Genomic DNA, 19,753 nt, shown 5'->3' with positions numbered 1-19,753 from the left:
CTAACCTCTTTAGCCTTTCCTCATGGGGGAGCTGTTTCATCCCCTTTATCATTTTGGTTGCCCTTCTCTGTACCTTCTCCATCGCAACTTCATCTTTTTTGAGATGCAGTGACCATCATTCTAGAAGTGCCCCTGGGAGGGAGGATAAATGCTGAAAGGGGATGAAGAGAAGGTGAATGCTTGGGAGATGATGGGGAGGGGGTTAATATTGGGGGAGGTGGGATGGGATAGAACAAATGGGGGAGAATATTGGGTAGATGAGGTTGAATGCTTGGGGTGGGAGTGGATGAGAAGGGGTGAATACCTGCTGCAGCACAAGAAGGGGAGTTGAATGTGGTTTCATCCCCAATTTCCCTGGAATCAGCAATGAAAATTCAGGCTATCTGAGGTGATGAGGGAAAGCCAAAATATTGGGGTGCATGAGAACCAAGTGGGAGAAGGGGATGTATGTGTGTGTAGGAGTGCAGGAGCACAACACCTGTGGAAGGGGTACAAAAGCGATGGTCATAATGGGGTGAAGAGAGAGCCAGAAGGGAAGGGTCTTTGTGAAAGAAAGCCAAAGGTGAAGATGGGGATGAAGAGGGGTTTTGGGGGTGGGGTGTGAGAGAGAGAGACAGAGATGGTGACATGGGAGAAAGAGTGACAGAATCAGCGGTGGTGAACTGGAGGATTATGATAGAGAAGTGTAATGGGAATGGAAGGTTGGTGGAGGGGGGATCAAAGAGAGACAGGTAATGATTGGAAGGAGGGAAAGAGAGAGGTAATGGAGGAGGGTTGATGCATGAGATCAAGAAGGGGTGATGGGGAGCCTTTATTATAGACACCCAGAAAGGATATGGGGAGAATATGAAAGGGGGAGGGATGACTTAGGGGTGACAGTGAATCAGAGATTGATGGGGGGGGGGGAATGAGAGGGGTTAATTGGGAGTAGGGATGATGGGGTAAGAGAGACAAACTGGAAAGGTTGGAAAAATGTGAGAGAAGGTGAGTAAAACAAAGTGGTTGGGAAAGGGTAAGAAAGTCATTGTGGGGATGATGCGAGATGGCTGTTGAGGAAGAAGAGAACCAGATAGCAGGAAATAACATAAGAGCATATGGCTTGCCATACTGGGTCAGACCATGGTTCCATCAAGCCCAGTATCCTGTTTCCAACAGTGGCTTATCCACATGTACCTGGAAAGTACCCAAACATTAGATAGATCACAAGCTGCCATTGCTTAATTACCGTCATAGCAGTTTATGGATTTATCCTCTAGGAACTTATCCAAAACCTTTTTAAACCCAGTTACACTAACTGCTGTAACCACATCCTCTGGCAATGAATTCCAGAGCTTAACTATGCGCTGAGTGAAAGAATTTTCTTTGATTTTGTTTTAAATGAGCTACTTGCTAACTTCATGGAGTCCCCCCTGGTCCTTCTATTATCTGAGAGAGTAAATAACTGATTTACCTTAACCTGTTCAAGTCTTTTCATGATTTTGTAGACCTCTATCATATCCCCTCTCAGTCATCTCTTCTCTAAACTGAACTGCCCTAACCTTCTTAGCCTTTCCTCATAGGGCAGCTGTTTCATGCCCCTTATCATTTTGGTTGCCCTTCTCTGCACTTTCTCCAATTCAACTATATCTTTTTTGAGATGCGGTGACCAGAACTGCACACAGTATTCAAGGTGCGGTCTCACCATGGAGCGATACAAAGGCATTATTGACATCCATTGTTTTATTTGCCATTCTCTTCCTAATAATTCCTAACATTGTTTGCTTTTTTGATCACCACAGCACACTGATCCGACAGTTTCAATGTATTATCCACTATGACACCTAGACCTCTTTCCTGGGTGGTAACTCCTAAGATAGAACCTAACATTGTGTAACTAAAGCAAGGGTTATTTTTCCCTATATATATATTATATCACTTTGCACTTGTCCATGTTAAATTTCATTTGCCATTTGGAAGCCCAACCTTCCATTTTGGCAAGGTCCTCCTGCAATTTATAACAATCCGTTTGAGGTTTAACTACTCTGTATAACTTTGTGTCATCCACAAATTTGATCACCTCACTGGTACCCCTTTCCAGATCATTTATAAATATATCAAAAAGCACCGGTCCAAATACAGATCCCTGAGGCACTCCACTGCTTACCTTTTTCCATTGTGTTTCCTGTCTTTTAACTAGCTTGCAATCCACAAAAAGACATCACCTCCTATCCTATGACTTTTTAGTTTTCCTAGAAGCCTCTCATGAGGGACTTTGTCGAATGCCTTCTGAAAATCCAAATACACCATGTCTACCAGTTCACCTTTGTCCACATGTTTATTCACCCCTTCAAAAAAATGTAGGAGATTCTCTTGGGTAAATCCATGCTGCTATCTAAATGTTTTGTGATTTTAATTATTATAACAGTTTCCATGATCTTTCCCAGCACTGAAGTCAGGCTTACTGGTCTTAGTTTCCCGGATCACCCCTGGAGTCCTTTTTAAATATTGGGGATACGTTGGCCATCTTCCAGTCTTCAGGTACAAAGTATGATTTTAATGATAGGTTACAAATTAATTGAAATAGGTCTGAAATTTCATTTTTTAGTTCTTTCAGAACCCTGGGGTGTATACCATCTGGTCCAGGTGATTTACTTCATTTTGTCAAACTGGCCTTCCACATCTTCCAGATTCACCGGGATTTGGTTCATTTCATCTGAATCATCACCCTTGAAAACTGTCTTTGGAATGGGTATCTCCCCAACATCCTCTTCAGTAAACACTGAAGCAAAGAGTTTGTTTAATCTTTCCACGATAGTCTTAACTTCCCTAAGTGCCCCTTTAAACCTTCGATCTCTTAGCCTGTCATTTTGATTAAAATAGCCTATTTCACTTCACTTTTTAGCCATGTTGGCAATTGTTTGATCTTCCTTCCTCCTTTTAATGTGTGGAATACATCTGGACTTCGTTTCTAAAATGGTATTTTTTAACAGTGTCCTGTTGCAGACTCTTTACCTTTGTAGCTGCACCTTTCAGGGGTTTTTTTTGTTTGTTTGGTTTTTTTAACTATTTTTCTCATTTTCTCAAAGTTTCCCTTTTGAAAGTTTAGTGCTAGCGCCATGGATTTACTTACTGACCCCCTTCCAGTCATTAATTCAAATTTGATCATATTATGATCACTATTGCCAAGTGGCCCCACCACTGCTACCTCTCTCACCAAATCCTGTGCTCCACTGAGAATTAGATCTAAAATTGCTCCCTCTCTCATTGGCTTCTGAACCAATTGCTCCATAAAACTGTCATTTATTCCATCCAGGAACTTTTTCTCTCTAGCATGTCCTGATGTTTCAGTCATCCAGTCAATATTGGGGTAATTGAAATCTCACATTATTACTGCACTACCAATTTGGTTAGCTTCCCTAACTTCTCTTAGCATTTCACTGTCCGTCTCACCATCTTGATGAGGGGATTAACTCAATGAGGGAGGGAGAATAGCAATGTGGGGAGAGTTGGGGAAAATAAAATATTGGGACAGGGAGAACTGAGGGGGAGAGAGATAACGGGTAGAAGAGTGATGAGGCAATAGGATTAATGAGATCCAGATATGAGAGGATAGGTTGTGAAAAGTGATGCTGATGTAAGGGAGAGATTTAGAAGCAGAGGAAATAGAAATGAAGGAAAATTAGGTAAAAGGGAAAGACAGATGAAACCTGAAGAAAAAAGTAAAATGCTGGGGAACTCAAATTAGAGAAATCTCTGATTTAGAGCTTCTACATTTTTAATTAAAGAGAGAAGAATTCAAGTATGAGACAATCTGGGAATCTATAGAAGGAATTATGTTTAATGGTATGAAAGACAATTATAAATACAGATGTTGACATGCCAATGCTTTTGTACAATGGAGTAAATGTCAATCTGTTTTGTACCACTTAATTATACTTATTTTTTTTTAATTTTGGAAAATGAAAAATAGAGTTAAAAATAAAAATTAAAATGGAAAAAAGAGCCTGGAAAAGGAGTTGGGAGAAGACAAATGAGGAATTCAGGAAAAAAGAGACCAAGACCAATGCAAAAAGAAACCCCACCCAGATAATAGGTAGAAAAAACCATTTAATTTTCAGCCTAATAACTAGAATATGTAAAACTTTGATCTAATAGCTGTATGACTCTGAGTAAACTGGATTCTCTTCAGGCTGTGATGTTTTTTATTTGATCAATGTAGGTACTATCCAAAAATGTACTACATGAACTCTCAAAACCACATAGGTCTCTTCCTCTTATGTGAATAATATCTATGTTGTGACATCTGAAGAAGGGACCTCTGTGGTTTCAAAGATAATTTGTACACTGATCTAGTAAAAGGTTTCAGGATCTGCCAAGAATTCCCTAATTTGAATGTGATTTTCAGCATTAAGTTGTTCTATGTACAATTTATGTATTGTTATATGGAAAGAGGCGATAGAGAGTTAAATAATTGTTGAAAACAAGGAGCGTCTTACTACCTAGGTGAAAAGGAGCTGAGGAGAGCCTCTTGCTAGGACACTGGCAGCACGTCACCGATTATGTAAGACTGAACCTGTGTAGTGTATCCCAGTTGCTCAGTCAGTTTGGCACTTATGCCAATTTAAAAAGTGCCCCCTTACCCTGTACACAACACATGGAAACAGGATACTGGGCTTGATGGTCTAACCCAGTAAGGCAAATCTTATGTTCTTATATGACAGCACAAGCTGGGAGACTAATAAATATATTTGTTTTTGTGGGGAGATGGTATGTAAAAAATAACTATTATTATTTATAACCTACAAGTAGACGCAAGTATCATCCTGGTCCCAAAAATGTGATCCTTAGGTCTTTCTGGATGAGATTCTCAACCTATGTCAGAATTAACCTTTAACCTCTAACCAACTGATTAGTAACCTCTACCTTGTTAAGCAATAGAGGTGGAAGGCATGTGTGCCTTTAAGCCACAATGTTATGACATTTTTTGCTTCTATTGAATTATAGGATTTTTTATTATATTAAACTAATTAGGTCCTAGATCTCATTAACAGCAAAGCAATCTCCTTCCACTTCTAGGCACATTGTGATGCACTGCAAAACCCTGACAAACAAAAAAAACCCAAACTCTCATAACTTTTATAGCAAACTTGCCATACCATAACAACACTAACTCCCAGGACTTGCACAACAAGCTCACTGCAGGAACAGTGGCTCCTGTTAGCCAACGCCCTCTGCACAACAGGCTCCTCTCTTTACACACCTGGCTGGCCATTTTCTCCCCTTTCCAAACTTTTCATTGTTTAGTGTCTCACTAGATTTCTCTGTTTGCCACAAGTCCAACGTATCTTGCTGGCTGAACTTTTCTCCTTCACAGGTCTCTCACTCCCCAAATTGCCCTAGCTTAAGCCCTAGGCTAAAAATAGGTAGATGGTGGTAGGTTGCAGACCATCTCTTGCAGGCAAAGCATGAGGAGCAGTGCGGTATTTTTCAGTTGGGAGTTTTGAGAATCATGTTCCACACCTGGCCGGTGCTAGGGTTTTTTTTGCTGCCTTATGCAAACAATTACTGTGCTGCCCCCCCCCCAATTCATTCTCTGTCCCTGGACCACCAAGAAAAAGCCCAGCTGCCTTCAATGATGCAAACGTTAAAAACCGAACCCCCCCCCCCCCCCCCGAACCCATGGAGGGTATTAGGAGCCCGAAGTGAACCTTATAGCCTTGCACAATGCCCCCTGCCCCATTACACACACACAGTTAAGAGTTATGCATTTATGTTTTACATGAAAAACATCAAAGTACAATATTCTGAGGTGAAAATATCACATATTTACATGCACTGCTGTGATGCCAACTAGAAATCCCTGCAAAAAAGACATTTGGTACGCATATGGTATTAGGCCTATTGTGATGTGTGTTGGGTGTGGGCTTGACCCTCTGAAAGCCCGAATACACTAATACACTTCCTATTAGGAGAATGCCTCACCTCAGTCACACATGCAGAACATAAACAGACCCTCACCAAACACAGAATAGAGCAACCATAAAGTAGAAATACAAACGCGCAGACAAAAACTGAACTGGAAACTGCAAGAAGCCAGACTCTCTATGCAGTGCAACAATGAAAAACAGAACCATCCCCATTCCTGAAACATCAAACAATAAAATCAAGAAATAAAATAAGTACATAATGATAATACTAAAAAGATACTAATAATTAAAAAAAAGATGATGAAAAAAAGATTTACCAGTAGTCCCAGGCCCTCATCTTCATTTCAGCTGCTGGCAGATTGGAATTTACCTATAACCCCCATTCTCTCTCTCTCCCTCTCTCACACACACATATATATACACATACACACACATATATACACAAACACATACATATATACACATACACACATATACCTAAAAGCATACATATAAACCTATACACACACACACACACCAATCCCAGGCAGCCTCCCATTCATTCAGTCGCTCTCTCACACGCACATACCCATCCCATGCAGCCTCACGCAAACACACCCACACACACCCTTCCCAGGCAGCCTCCCCCCAGACACACACACACCCCCTTCCCAGGCAGCCTCCCCCCCCCAGACACACACACCCTTCCCAGGCAGCCTCCCCCCCTACACACACACACACCCTTCCCAGGCAGCCTCCCCCCAGACACACATACACACACACCCTTCCCAGGCAGCCTCCCCCCCCCCCACACACACCCTTCCCAGGCAGCCTCCCCCCCACACACACACACCCTTACATATTCTAGATTGCTGCTAGCAGAATAAATACCTCTATAGATGTGAGAAGCCTGTTACATATTGTGGGTGATTGATTATTTATTTTGTCTATATGAGACTGGTTATTTTTGTCTATGTGAAATATATGTAATTTGTGTGGTATTGTATTTATTATTTTTATGTTTTAATTATGTATGTTAATGCTGTAAATCGCCTAGGCCTCTCTGTGGTAGGCGATCAATAAATTTTAATAAATGAAAAAAAAATGAACACCCTTCCCAGGCAGCCTCCCCCCCCATACACACACACACGCACGCAGCCTCTCCCCCACACACACCCTTCCTACGGAACCTCCCCCCCACACACATACATACACCCTTCCCAGGCAGCCTCTCCCCCCATACACACACACACACACACACACACACACACTTCCCACGCAGCCTCTCCCCCCACACACACAACTTTCCCATGCAGCCTCCCCCCCCTCCCCCAAACACACCCTTCCCAGGGGTAACAATTTTTCTAGCATGGAATGAGCAGTCTCCTGCAGGCAATCAAGCTTTTAGAGCTGACAACTGAGAGATATCCTTAGAGTAGCAATTGGGTGTAAATAATGGTCATCTCAATAGCTGGAGTAATGAAGGCAGTAAAGCTTGTGTGGCTAACAGCTAGGAGATAATCCTTAGCTAGAGTAGTGTATGCAGAGGTAGTCAGGAAGACTGGGGACTCCTTGAGTCTCTCTGCTTCTGAAATGTATTTCTTTTCCAATTCAGACCCACGATGTCTGGAATGAAACCTCAAGTAACCGAAAGGACAGATGGTGCCATGATGGATCTCCTGTCCCCTGCCATTTCTCAGGGAACAGAGGCTCCTGCTGGGGCTGCAGGCACCCTACCCCCTGCCATTTCTCAGGGAATGGAGGCTCCTACCAAGACTGCTGACCCTAAGCAAAGACTACTAACCCAGGACCTGATCCATGCCAGCAATGACTGGTCTGGGCTGGATGTGTTTGGAAAGCTGCTTCTGGTGGATCACTCAGCCTATAACCATTTCCACGAGGATGTGAGTAATACCTTATGCTGCCTCTTTATAATGCTCCCTCTTATCATTCCTTGCAGGAGCAGCAGAATGTCTTTTTGGTTGAGGGTGGCCAAACGTCACCCCAACCCCACCTCTAACTCTGTCCCCTGCCCTCACAACACCTCTCTGTCCCTCCATCCCTCTCTCTGACCAGCAGCATCTCCATCCCCTCTGGTCACCTCCGCCTTTAGCCTAGGGATGTTCTTCCCCTCCCCTCCCCTCCCCCCACCCCGTCCACTGATCCAATGACAGGAGGATGAGAGCAATGGTGCCTCAGGCCGCATCAACGTCCTCTGCCACCTGGTCTTACTGCTGCTTTGACCTGTAGGGGCTGTACAGTGTCCTGTGCAGTTCAAAGCGGCAGCTGGCCAAGGGAGTGGACACACTTGAGGCAGCACTGTTCTCCTCCTGCTGCCAGTCAACCATGGGAAGAGTTAAAACATGCTGCCGGCTAGATGCTGCCCGACCAATCTGGCCCCGGATCTCCGCAGTAATTCTGTAGGAAGCCAGATTTTGTGGCACCTCCTGCAGTATAGTTGTACTGCTCTCCCCGAAGTTGGTTGGGCTATGGCCTTCGTGACCCACCCCCATTCTAATGTTTACGATTTCTTGCATTAGGGAGGGGAGGGACTATTAAATCACCAGACGGGTGGTCCCCAAGGTGATCAACTTGGTCAGAGATTGGTTGAGCAATAGACAGAAAATAGTGGTACATGGAGTTCATACCAAGAAAAGAAGAGTTGCCTTAGGAATCTAAGTGTTCCATATTTTCATAAGTTATATTGCAGAGGGATTGGTAGGAAGCATTTGTCTATTTCAAGGTAACACTGAGATATGCAGCAGAATGGACACTCCTGATGGAGTAGGCAAAATGAGGAGTTATCTAGAAAAGCTCTAGGATGGTAGTATTTGCCAGATTTGATGCAAAAAAAAAAAAAAAAAGAGCATAAAGACACGCTTTTGGGGTGCAGAAGTCCAAGAAAACAGCATGTGATGCGAATAATGGAATTCAAAAAAAGCCTGAGATAAGCACATAGCATGTTTGTGACTAAAGAAGTGGAAACAAGGCCTGAGATGCACTGCAACTGGAAATAAATCAGATAGACAGAAGGGCCTTACAGTGCTGACCTACCATCATAATCTCTGTTACTATGTTTCTGCATTAGGTGATCTGATGGCAGAAGTAAGAAAACAGTAGATCAGAGCTTGCTCAGAAAAGGTCCTCCTCTAACTTGCCCCTTTTAAGCCTCACGCTTGCATTGTATGCTCATGCTGCAAAAAAATAAAAAAAATCCTTAGAAAGATGGAGCAGTGGGAAGTGATGCCTTATGCCTTGAGTGAGGAAATTGGAATATTCCTCTAAAACCAGTCTGGATGGACCCTGATTCCTGGTTTGTCTCCTTAGTGCCTGAATGTGACCCAACTCCTCTTGAACTTTGGGCTCAGCAGTGCCTCAGAGATCACCCCGCTCCAGTTCACCCTTCTCTGCCCTGCTCTCCTCTACCAGATCGACACTCGGGTCTGTATACAGCACAGTGACGCGTTCACACCCCCCGACCTGCCCGAGAAGAGCCGGCTCCTGCCAGGTAGGCCTAGGGTTGCCAATGTACACGCATTTAAAATTCCAAGCAAGCGGGGATGAATGTTCTCCTCTGACATCACCGTTTTTGCCCTGACGCTTAATGCTTCCCCTTGTTAGCTCTGTCCATTTAGGATTCTTTGCAGGTTGTGCCACCTTATATTGGACCAATGCAATATCAGAAGATGGACGTCTGAAGAAGGGATGTGTGGTCTGTACAGCTCATGGACAGCATAATCTGTGGATAATTGTTATGTTGGTCCAATATAATTTTTTTAAACAATTAAAAAGTACACACATAGACCATTATTTAAAACTTAACAAAAGTCACATAATCCAGTGTTTTTAAACTGAAAAATGTTTTTTTTGCTTTGTCTGTCTTTTTTTTTTTCTCATTACACTGCACTCTGTTTTTAGTTTTGTCTCTACTGTCCTTTGCCCTCTGCATCCCTGTAGAGGAACTGAGTTTTGTCTCTCTCCTGTGGTATAGCTATGTTCGATCTGTAAAATTTGGGAAAATTGTTATAAAACTCATTCCTTTGTTACCTGGCTGTAATTTCACTTTAATTTCTAGCTAGCACTTCCTTCCCAAGCTCTTTTTTTTTCCCATCCATCCTTTTTTTTTTTTTTTTCCTCATACAGATCGCTCTTGGTGACATGGATGTTGTCTTTCAGTAACCTTGCTCATTAATTCAAAGCAGTCCCTATGTTCAGACTTGGTACCTATCACACATGATTTCTAGTGCTTACAAGAGGCATTCAGTAAGAAATGTGTGTTATTGTGCATGTGTGTGAGAGAGAAGATAAAATTTGTGTGACCTTACCTCCCCCAATCCACGACAATTTCAGGGTGACTGGAATTCAGATCACAGGTAGGGAGAGCTTAAATCTTTATTAGTTCTAATTATTAGGTGTAATTTGATGATTCTACTCTTTCAAAATATTTATTTTTGAGGGGTGGAATAGAACATTTTTTAATTATTGGATTTTTTTATTCATCAGATGTTTTGAAATATTTTATTGGTGTTTGGGAAATTTTGGATATTCTATTCATTGTTTGAAATATTTATTATGAATATGACTTACCATTACCATTATGATTGATGTTTTATATTTCTTAATTTTATTATTTAATGTTTTATGAAGAATGGTGATGTTTCTGTTTTTCCATTGTTGCTCTGCATATAGAGGCTTGTTGTGGGTTCCAGTTCAGTTCTTCTCAGCACGTTTCTGTTTATACTTTCTGATCTCTTTATTCTGTATTTGGTCAGGGTCTCTCTGTATTCTGCATATGTGACCGAGGCGAGGTATTTTGCTAGCATGTAATTTCTGTGTAGGGATCTATAGCAGCCTGGTTTCCTAATAAGAGCTTTTATTGGTGTTCTAGAGCCTGGTGTAATATGTGCACATCTTCCTGCTCAAGCTCCTTTATATTAGTCCTCAGTCAGAAAAATGTTTTCAGTTGGGCTTAGATTTCCTTTAAGAAATTGTCTTATATATGTCCAGACCAAATGTCATCTGAGAAGCTGTTCACTACTTGAAGTTGTTCCATTAAGTGACAGTCATGCGATCTGTAAAGCTTCAGGTCATCTGCAAATAGTAGGTGTGATGTTATCTGTGGGACCATTGGTGTTTCTAAGTTTAAGGCTAATCTATAGCCTGAGGAATTAATAAGAATACCCAGTGAATTCAGTGCCAAACAAAACAGGGAATCTCTCTGAAATTGTCCTTGCCTGGATCTTAATGATAGGGATAGCAAATTGTCTAACTTCATAATTCAGATGGGGTGTAGTCTGCCAAAATTTAATGTTGAACTTAATGTACTTGATCAATCAGAGTTCACGTATACATCTGAAGACAATTTATTATCCAAGAGTGTGGGATGCTACAAATGTTTTCTTATAATCAATCCATGCCATACTAAGGTTTCAGTTTTTCTTCCAGCTGGCTATAATGGTTTTATCCAGCATCAACTGGTCTTTGCTTCCATATTCTCCTCTTTTGATACCCTTCTGTCATTATGAGATTATTAAGAGTCTATGTGATTGTAAATTGGCAGAAATGTATTTGAATATAATTGGACAGTTGTTGGCACAACTGAAGTTGGCTTTAAATGTAGAGAAATCTGTTTTTATGTTATTAGAAAGAAAAAACATGATGATAGAGCAGAGAGTAATTACTTTTAGCAATAATTTAAATTTAAAAATAGCTGATACTACGAGAAATTTAGGCTTGCTCATTAATGTTGAATTAAACATGAAATTTCATATCTCAAAAAAAGTAAAAGAGGGATTTGCGAAACTGATAATGTTAAGGAGATTCAGACCATTTTTAACTAAGGATAATTTTAGAATGATATTGCAAGCTATGATTTTTACAAGTTTTGGATTATTGCAACGCCACCATGTTAGGCTTACATAAATCAACATTGCGACCGCTCCAGGTTTTACAGAACACAGCAGCGCATTTAGTAACCAATACGAGAAAGAGAGATCATATTACCCCTGTGTTAAAAGAGCTACATTGGCTTCCCATTGATCAACGTATAATATTTAAGACAGTATGTATTATTCATAAAATTCTGTACGGTGAAGTGACAGAATGGTTGAACACGTCTATCAGATTGCATGTACCCCAACATGATTTAAGATCTGCAAACAAAGCTTTGCTAGTGATACCTAATATAAGATTAGCACATCTAAGCGAGGTTAGAGATCGTTCATTGTCAATAGCTGGACCAAAATTATGGAATCAATTACCATCTGAACTAAGGCTACAACAAGACACGAAAAAGTTCCGGAGAGAATTAAAAACATGGCTTTTTCATCAGGCATTCGAGAGTGAAAATGGAAATGGAAGCTGAAATCAATAAACTTGTTCATTATCTGATCTTTTCTTACCCTATTTTAGAGAGTAATTAGGTTATGAACATTGTATTGTTTGTATTAAGTAACTTTTAATGATGTACTTTTAATAATTTTATGTATTTATGATTTTATTATGTAAACCATAGCGATGGAATTTTACTGTGCAATGGTATATAAAAATTGTACAAATAAAAAATAAATAAATTATATCTGCATCTATTGTAGTAAAAGCTTGTAAATTCTAAGCAAGCAAGCTAGTGGTCTGTAGTTTTTGGGGACATTCAAGTGAATTTTTGAAAGGTTATGTATGCAAAAATGCTCACATGCGCGCATTTGTGGGCTGGGTGCAAGTAACCCAAATTTTAAAAAGCCACAAAATACGTGCAAATACATCCTTGTGCGCGTAAAAAAAAATAAGAGGGGGGGCGCTAGTGAGCAATGCTGCAAGATGGCCGCCTAATATCACAGCTCCACTCCCGATCTCTCCTTTAAAGGCATTTTTGAGCTAAAAGTCTAATCCTACCCGTGTATCAGCGATTCCTTTTATTGCAATTAGGATGTGCGATGGTGTCGCGACGGAGAATTCCAGATTTAAAACAATTCTCCTTCAGCAAACTGGCGGATGAGCTCCCACCCGAAGAAGGTATGCAGGCAACAGGCTCCCAGAGGGAAATGTCCGAAGTAGATGGCCTATGCGCCACGTGTGCGGACGGCCCCGAAATGACACATGGCTCCTCCGACATAGATTTCCCCACGTGGGACAAATTGCGGAGCTGGTTTATAGAGCTCCGGACTGACCTTACGAATCATCGCGCATAACTTTTAGCCTGTATAGCAGATATGAAGGAGGATATCTCCTCTCTGGGCAACCGCGTAGGCGAACTAGATGTGCGGGTGGAAGGAGAAAGTGCTAACCTTGATAATCTCTCCGTTCAGGCTAATCACTTTCTTCTGAGTTGGAAGCCCTGGAGGACAAGGTCGAAGACCTTGAGAACCGTTCCCGCAGGTCCAACCTCCGCATCAGGGGCATACCCGAAACTGAACAATTTACTGACAGTATGCAGACAGCAATGGCGGTCTGTCAGGACCTCTGGAAGAGCCACGGTGCGGCCCCCATGAGGATGAACCTCCACTCGCCCTGGACCTAGAGCGAGCACATCGAGCCCTTGGCCCCAAAAGAAATAACCAGCCTAGAGATATCATTATTTAATTTCATAACTTCAAGATCAAGGAAGAAATTATCAAAATGGCTCGAGCTAACCCTCAGTGGAAATGGCAAGATCATGATGTCTCTATTTACAATAATCTGGCGCCTTCCACCCTACAAAAGCGCTTTCAGCTGCGTGAAGTGACCACCATTTTGAGACGGGAAAACATACGCTATAGATGAGCCTTCCCTTTCGCCTTGATCTTTCAACATCAAGGCATTTCCTACAGATTGAAAACAGTGTCTGAGGCGGCGGAATGTTTCACCCAAGCTGGAATTCATTTTGATTTTGCGCCAGCTCCCAGACCTGCGTCCACCTCAGCTAAGGAAGAGACCTTAAGATGGAGTTGGTGGTGCCATTTCCTTATTTCAGTTTTAATTTCCACACTGGACCATGGCTGTTCCGCTCTGGTGCCTACAGGGAATGGATTATCTATCTACGACATTTTTCTAGGATGCAGGTAGAATGTGGCTTCACCTATACAGTATGTTTAATGTTCACAACTAGTCATGGTTAGGCTAATTTCTCTTAATGTTAAAGGTTTGAATACCTATCGAAAGCGGTTTCTACTTAAAAGGGAATTACTAAATCAAAAAGCGGATATTGCGTTTATTCAGGAGACATCTAAAACGCAAGCATGAGCACTTACTTTATTATAAGGATTTCTCGCATGTTTATCTGGCAGCCAGTGGGAAAGAGGTTAAATATACGGGTACCGGTATCCTCATTTCGAATCATTTGGTATTTGAATATAATCTCCCAGGTGGCTGATCCAAACAGGATATTTCTTATTCTAAAAATCCAAATTGGCACTCAAATGTACACTTTGGTGTCTATTTACGCCCCAAATCGAGATCAAAGTAAATTTTGGCAGGAGGTACATAAAGTACTATTGATCCATGCCGAAGGTCCCCTTATACTGGGCGGAGACTTTAATATCACGCTACGACCTGACTTGGATACTTCTAATCCTCATTCTCACTCTCTCTGCAATCCTAGGAAATTCCTGAGAGAACTCACTGACTGGAATCTAGTGGACATTTGGAGGCACCGGTTTCCCAAGTCCCGATCCTACTCCTTTTATTCTGCACCTCATGATAGTTATTCCCGCATTGACTATTTTTTTGTGGATAAAATGCTGGGAAATCAGGTTCGTAAAGCTGACATAGATGTCATTACATGGTCTGACCATGCCCCCATTGGCCTGGATATGGATATGGGTGATCGGGACGAGGGCAGCCGGTTTTGGAAATTGAATGAATCATTACTGCATGATGCCTCCTCTGTTCAGTCCTTGGATACGCAGCTGCAGGAATATTTCTGCCTGAATCGCAGCTCAGATCTTTCTCCCTGCACTCTATGGGAATGTTCCAAGGCAGTTGCATGGGGGATTATTCTTTCAAGAGCTACCGCATGCAAGCATCTTGAACAGAGAGCTAGACATGATTTGTTAGACAAAATCACTGCTATGTCCCAGATTCAAGTTAGAATCCAATCAAACAGATGTTACCAGAAACTGTTGGCGCTAAAATCCGAGTTATCTAAACTAGATAATAAACACATATTGTATGCACTGGAAACCACCAAGCAGAAATATTATGAGGGTGGGAACAAGGCTGGCCGCCTACTGGCGCGACAATTGTGGGCTCACCTTTCCCAAAATGTTATCTCTACAATTAAGGACCGGAAGGGCAGCCTTTTAACGGCATCATCGGACATACGCTCAGTCTTTATGAATTTTTATCAGGAGTTGTATGCCCCGGAATTGCATATTAAGCAACCAGATATAGAGAAGTACTTACATGATCTTGGCTTACCCGGCCTATCCCTGGAACAGCAACAAGGCCTGGATGCTCCCATCTCGGTCAGCGAGATAGAGATGGTGATTAAGAACTTAAACCGGGCAAGTCACCTGGCCTCGATGGCCTCTCAGGGGAGTATTATAAGAAATGCGTCTCATCCATAGCAGAACCCCTAGCTCAATTTTTTAACCATATCAGGGAGGGTGGGGGTATTGGACTCCCTGGTTTAGCCAGTACAGTGGGCATCACTGTGCTGGCTAAACCAGGGCGGGACACTGCTCAATGTGGACTTTGCCGGCTTTAACGTGCATATGTAAGCTCACGCGAGGGACATTCCCAGTTTTTCCAAATTCATCCACAAATTTGCTCAGTCACTATTGAGGTCTTCCAGACTCCTCTGGTTCTTCATCCTGCAAGCCCCCTAGATACAGGCCCTTTTCGCTTATCAACATGGATCTAAAAATCTTAGCAAGGGTACTAGCCCTGCGCCTTAATAACTTTCTCCCACAACTTGTTCATTCTGACCAGGTCGGATTTATTCCGCAGTGTATGGCTGCAGATAACATTAGAAAGGTCATACATCTTATTTGGTGGGTACGCAAGGAAAGGATTCCAGCGGTACTATTATCCCTTGACGCTGAAAAGGCATTTGACCTGGTTCATTGGCCTTTTCTTTTTGCCACTCTTAAGAAAATGGCATTCGGTCCCTTTTTCCTTCAGTGGGTACAACAATTCTATGCTAACCCTTCTGCAAGGGTTAAAGTAGACAATGGTTACGGCCCGGCTTTTCCCATAGGGAGGGGTACTAGGCAGGGGATACCCCTTATCCCCCCTGCTATTTGCCCTTTACCTTGAGCCTTTTGTAACTAAGATCCGCTTGGCAGCCGATATCCAGGGAATATCGCTAGGCAATTCGGAATACAAAGCTTCGCTTTTTGCGGACTATATTTTGCTCACTATAATTGATCCAGCCCACTCCTTAGTGGGGGTCACACGCGAACTTTGTAGTTTTGGCGCAGTGGTGGGTCTCAAGGCAAATTTTCAAAAGTCTGAATTGCTTAATGTCACCCTGAGTCCGGTTGAAGCACGAGCCCTTAGCGTAAGATTCCCGTTTAAATGGGCTAAATCGCACATCAAGTAGCTGGGGGTTCTTTTGCCTGCTAGGTTATCAGACTTGTATTCTCTTAACTACACACCCTTAGTTGACAGGATTACCCTGGATATGAGTAGGTGGAACCGCGGGACCTTTTCCTGGCTGGGTAGGATTGCGATTGCCAAAATGTGTTGCCGAAATTTTTATATTTATTTTCTTCTTTACCACTTAGCATACCTCCTCTGGCCCTCCGTAAATGGCAGAAAAGGATTTTTTATTTTATCTGGCGGCGACGTCCCCCCCCCTCCCTGGTTGGCACACCATGTCTTATATTTATCAAAGCTAAAAGGGGGTTTGGGAGTGCCTAATATCACGTGGTACTACAGGGCATCCCAATCGAGCGCCATCTTAGACATTAATCGAAGCAAGGACCTTAAACAGTGGGTCTCTATTGAACAGGTTATACTAGGACTTATGGCTATTCAGGCAATATTTTGGCAACCACGCAACACCTGGCGGCCGGTGAGGGGCATTACTTGGTCCTTACATGTCACCTTACAAATCTGGAATCAGTGCAGAAGGCGGCTAGTGGGAGATTATAGGTATTTTTATCAGTCATCTCTTCTTTATAATGCACATTTGCCGGCGGGTTACCAAACCTCACGGCTGAGTTCCTGGTGAGAGAGGGGAGTCTCTAATATAGGGCACATGATGTCTCAAGGGCTAGTCCTCTCCTTGGCAGGGATGGCAGATATACTTCCCTTTGGCCCGCAAGACTTTTTGGCCTATGCACAAGTGGCTCACTTCTTACAATCCTTGCAGCGCTCTAACTCACTACGCCCCGTCGATCTCTATTTGAAGTCTTTGTCATGCATAGTGATAGGATTAAGGGACCCATTTCTAAAATATATCAATCATTTTTTCCTGAGAAGCAGGAGCCATGTAAGTTTAGCCTTCAATAGGAGGCCGACCTGGGAGAGAGGATGAGTACACAAACGTGGGGAGCTGTAATTCAATCTGCTAGGAGATGTTCAATCTCCACTGGTTTGCGTGAGAATTGCTATAAAATGGTCTATAGGTGGTACCTCTCTCCTGACAAAATTCATAGAATGTACCCTACGGTGTCGGATCTCTGCTGGCGTCAGTGTGGACATCGGGGCACTTTCACATTTGGGGGGCATGCCATAAAATAACAACCTTTTGGGAGGCATTGTTTACCTGAATTCATGGCCTTCTTCAGGTCCTACTGTCGCCTTCAGTTACTGTTGCCCTATTACATATTTTCCCTGATGTTCTAGGCAAGGCTCAGCAGCGTTTGTGTACACAAAGTTTCATTGCAGCCCGCAATGATGGAAATCGGCCCAACTGCCCTCTCTCACGGAAGCCATTGGGAAGTTGCACTCTTATGCCAGGCTGGTCTCTCTCACTGCTGCCAAATATGATAGAATGCATTTCTTTCAGAGAACTTGGAAACCATTTATTGATTATATAGCTAACCTGTAATAGGTTTTTGATGCTTCTTATTTCTTTTTTTTTCTTTTTTTTAATGTGAATTATCATGTTTTATCATGTGCATATGGATGTATCCCTTTATTTTAGTGCTTCCATGCCCTGCATAATAATATTATTTCTCAATGATGTATGTTGGTTTCTGCTCTGTTTCACACCTGGGATAGTTTGTTATCCTCTAGCTTATGTTGACTATGATGTGGATTATATTTCTCATGGTTCCACCACAACGGGGGGTGCTGGGGGAGGGATGGGAAGGGTCTACAGACTTATTAGGTATTAACATGCGCATCTCTTTGTTGTTATTGTACCTTTGTGCTGAATGCTTTAATAAAACTTTCAATTTAAAAAAAAGTAAGAGGGCGGAAAGGGGGCGGGGCATGGGATTCCAGGGCAGGAATCCCATACGAAATCCCATGCACATAGCTCCATATTTTAAATCATGCAGGAATCCCATGCATATAACTCCGTATTTTAAATCAGCAGACCATGGTGTGGTTTGGCTTGCGTTTGGCATTTAATTTACTACTGCCACCAATGTCTGTAGATCTGGAGTTTTAGGACCGGGTAAGGGGTTCAGGTCATCTAGGGGGCTTGCAGGATGAAGAACCAGAGGAGTCTGGAAGACCTCAATAGTGACTGAGCAAATTTGTGGATGAATTTGGAAAAACTGGGAATGTCCCTCGCGTGAGCTTACATATGCACGTTAAAGCCGGCAAAGTCCTATGGAAGATATGCAAGATAGGTTGTTCACGTATGCACTTAAAACTAGGAGCATACCTGCATGCTGTAGACGTATTTTAAATAGTACACATACAACGGTGCACACGATATAAAATTCCTGCGATATGTGCTCGCTCGCACATACATGCGAATAAACACACCTGCATGTTCCATTTAAAGTTAACCTTATTTTTTGGGGACCTTTGGAAAGAGAAATGTTCTTCTTGTTATTAGCTAATGTTGTATTATTCTGGTTGTTTGATCAATTGAGTTTTGCAGTTTGTCAGGTCTTGACAGAAAAATGTTTGAGCCAAAAGTTGGGTAATCCCAGGGGTGGATTGGCATCCCTGGGAACTTCTGAATCCTGCTCACCCTGAGATTTCTCAAGATTAGCTGGAGGGGGCTGGGGGAGCGGCCATTTATCATTACCATTAATTATCATTCCTATATTCATAATCATTGTTTTAATCACCAATTCATCACTATTATTCAATCAATATAATCAGTATCAATATTTAATATTAATCATCAATTCATCAGGCAGACCAATGAAACCCTACCCAACCCACCCACCCTGAGTTGCAAGTGTGCTCTTACTGTGGTGTGTATATAGTCATCGGGTTTGCCTTTATTAGTTCTCTCTCTCTCATTGAAGCCGTCGACAGCACGAGAGATGTGAAAATAGTGGCGGCCCGGAGATTTTACCGTCCTGCCCGGAGACCCGGAAATTTGTCTAAATTTCCGGAGTCTCCAGGCTAAATCCGGATAGTTCCCAGGTATGTCTATTGGGGCTTCGGGCATGCCCTGGTGGGCCGGTCATATTGGTCACATGATGAAAGGTGGCAGCATGACTGTTGCATCGGTTGCTTGCTGTGTTCCTGCGCTCCGCAAAAAAAAAACCTAAAGAAGCTGCTAGCAGCCAAAGGAAGAGAAGAGGATGTAGCCGCGCTGCTAAGCTGCAGAGGAGAAGAGACGAAGAAGATGAGCAAATGCGGCAGTGGGCCAAGGCCGAAGGAGGAGCAACACGGCGGCGGGCCTGAAGGAAAAGAGGAGCAGCGCTGCAGCGGCTGCCACCGGAGGCTGAAGGAAATGGAGAGACACGTAGGCAACCCGGAGCCCAGACCGGGGCCGACAATGAGTAGAGGCACAATTGTAAGAGAGAGTT

General features: G+C 42.6%; 1 protein-coding gene across 3 annotated transcripts in view; it reads left to right on the top strand.

The window, feature by feature from the left end:
* The window catches only part of SLC39A5 (solute carrier family 39 member 5), an 89,838-nt gene that overhangs the window by 27,138 nt on the left and 42,947 nt on the right, over positions 1 to 19,753 (top strand). For 2 of the 3 annotated variants that reach the window (XM_029594709.1, XM_029594708.1), the window contains 2 exons: positions 7,501 to 7,789; positions 9,213 to 9,393. In XM_029594709.1, the coding sequence (XP_029450569.1) occupies positions 7,501 to 7,789; positions 9,213 to 9,393 (470 nt within the window). Of the gene's footprint in view, positions 1 to 3,958; positions 4,073 to 7,500; positions 7,790 to 9,212; positions 9,394 to 19,753 lie in introns of those variants that run through there. The other variant, XM_029594710.1, reaches the window with a different exon arrangement.

This window comes from Rhinatrema bivittatum, chromosome 3 (genome assembly GCF_901001135.1).
Source record: "Rhinatrema bivittatum chromosome 3, aRhiBiv1.1, whole genome shotgun sequence".
NCBI lineage: Eukaryota > Metazoa > Chordata > Amphibia > Gymnophiona > Rhinatrematidae > Rhinatrema > Rhinatrema bivittatum.
The sequence above is the reverse complement of the archived record's forward strand: the minus strand, read 5'-3'. Positions and strand labels throughout refer to the sequence as shown.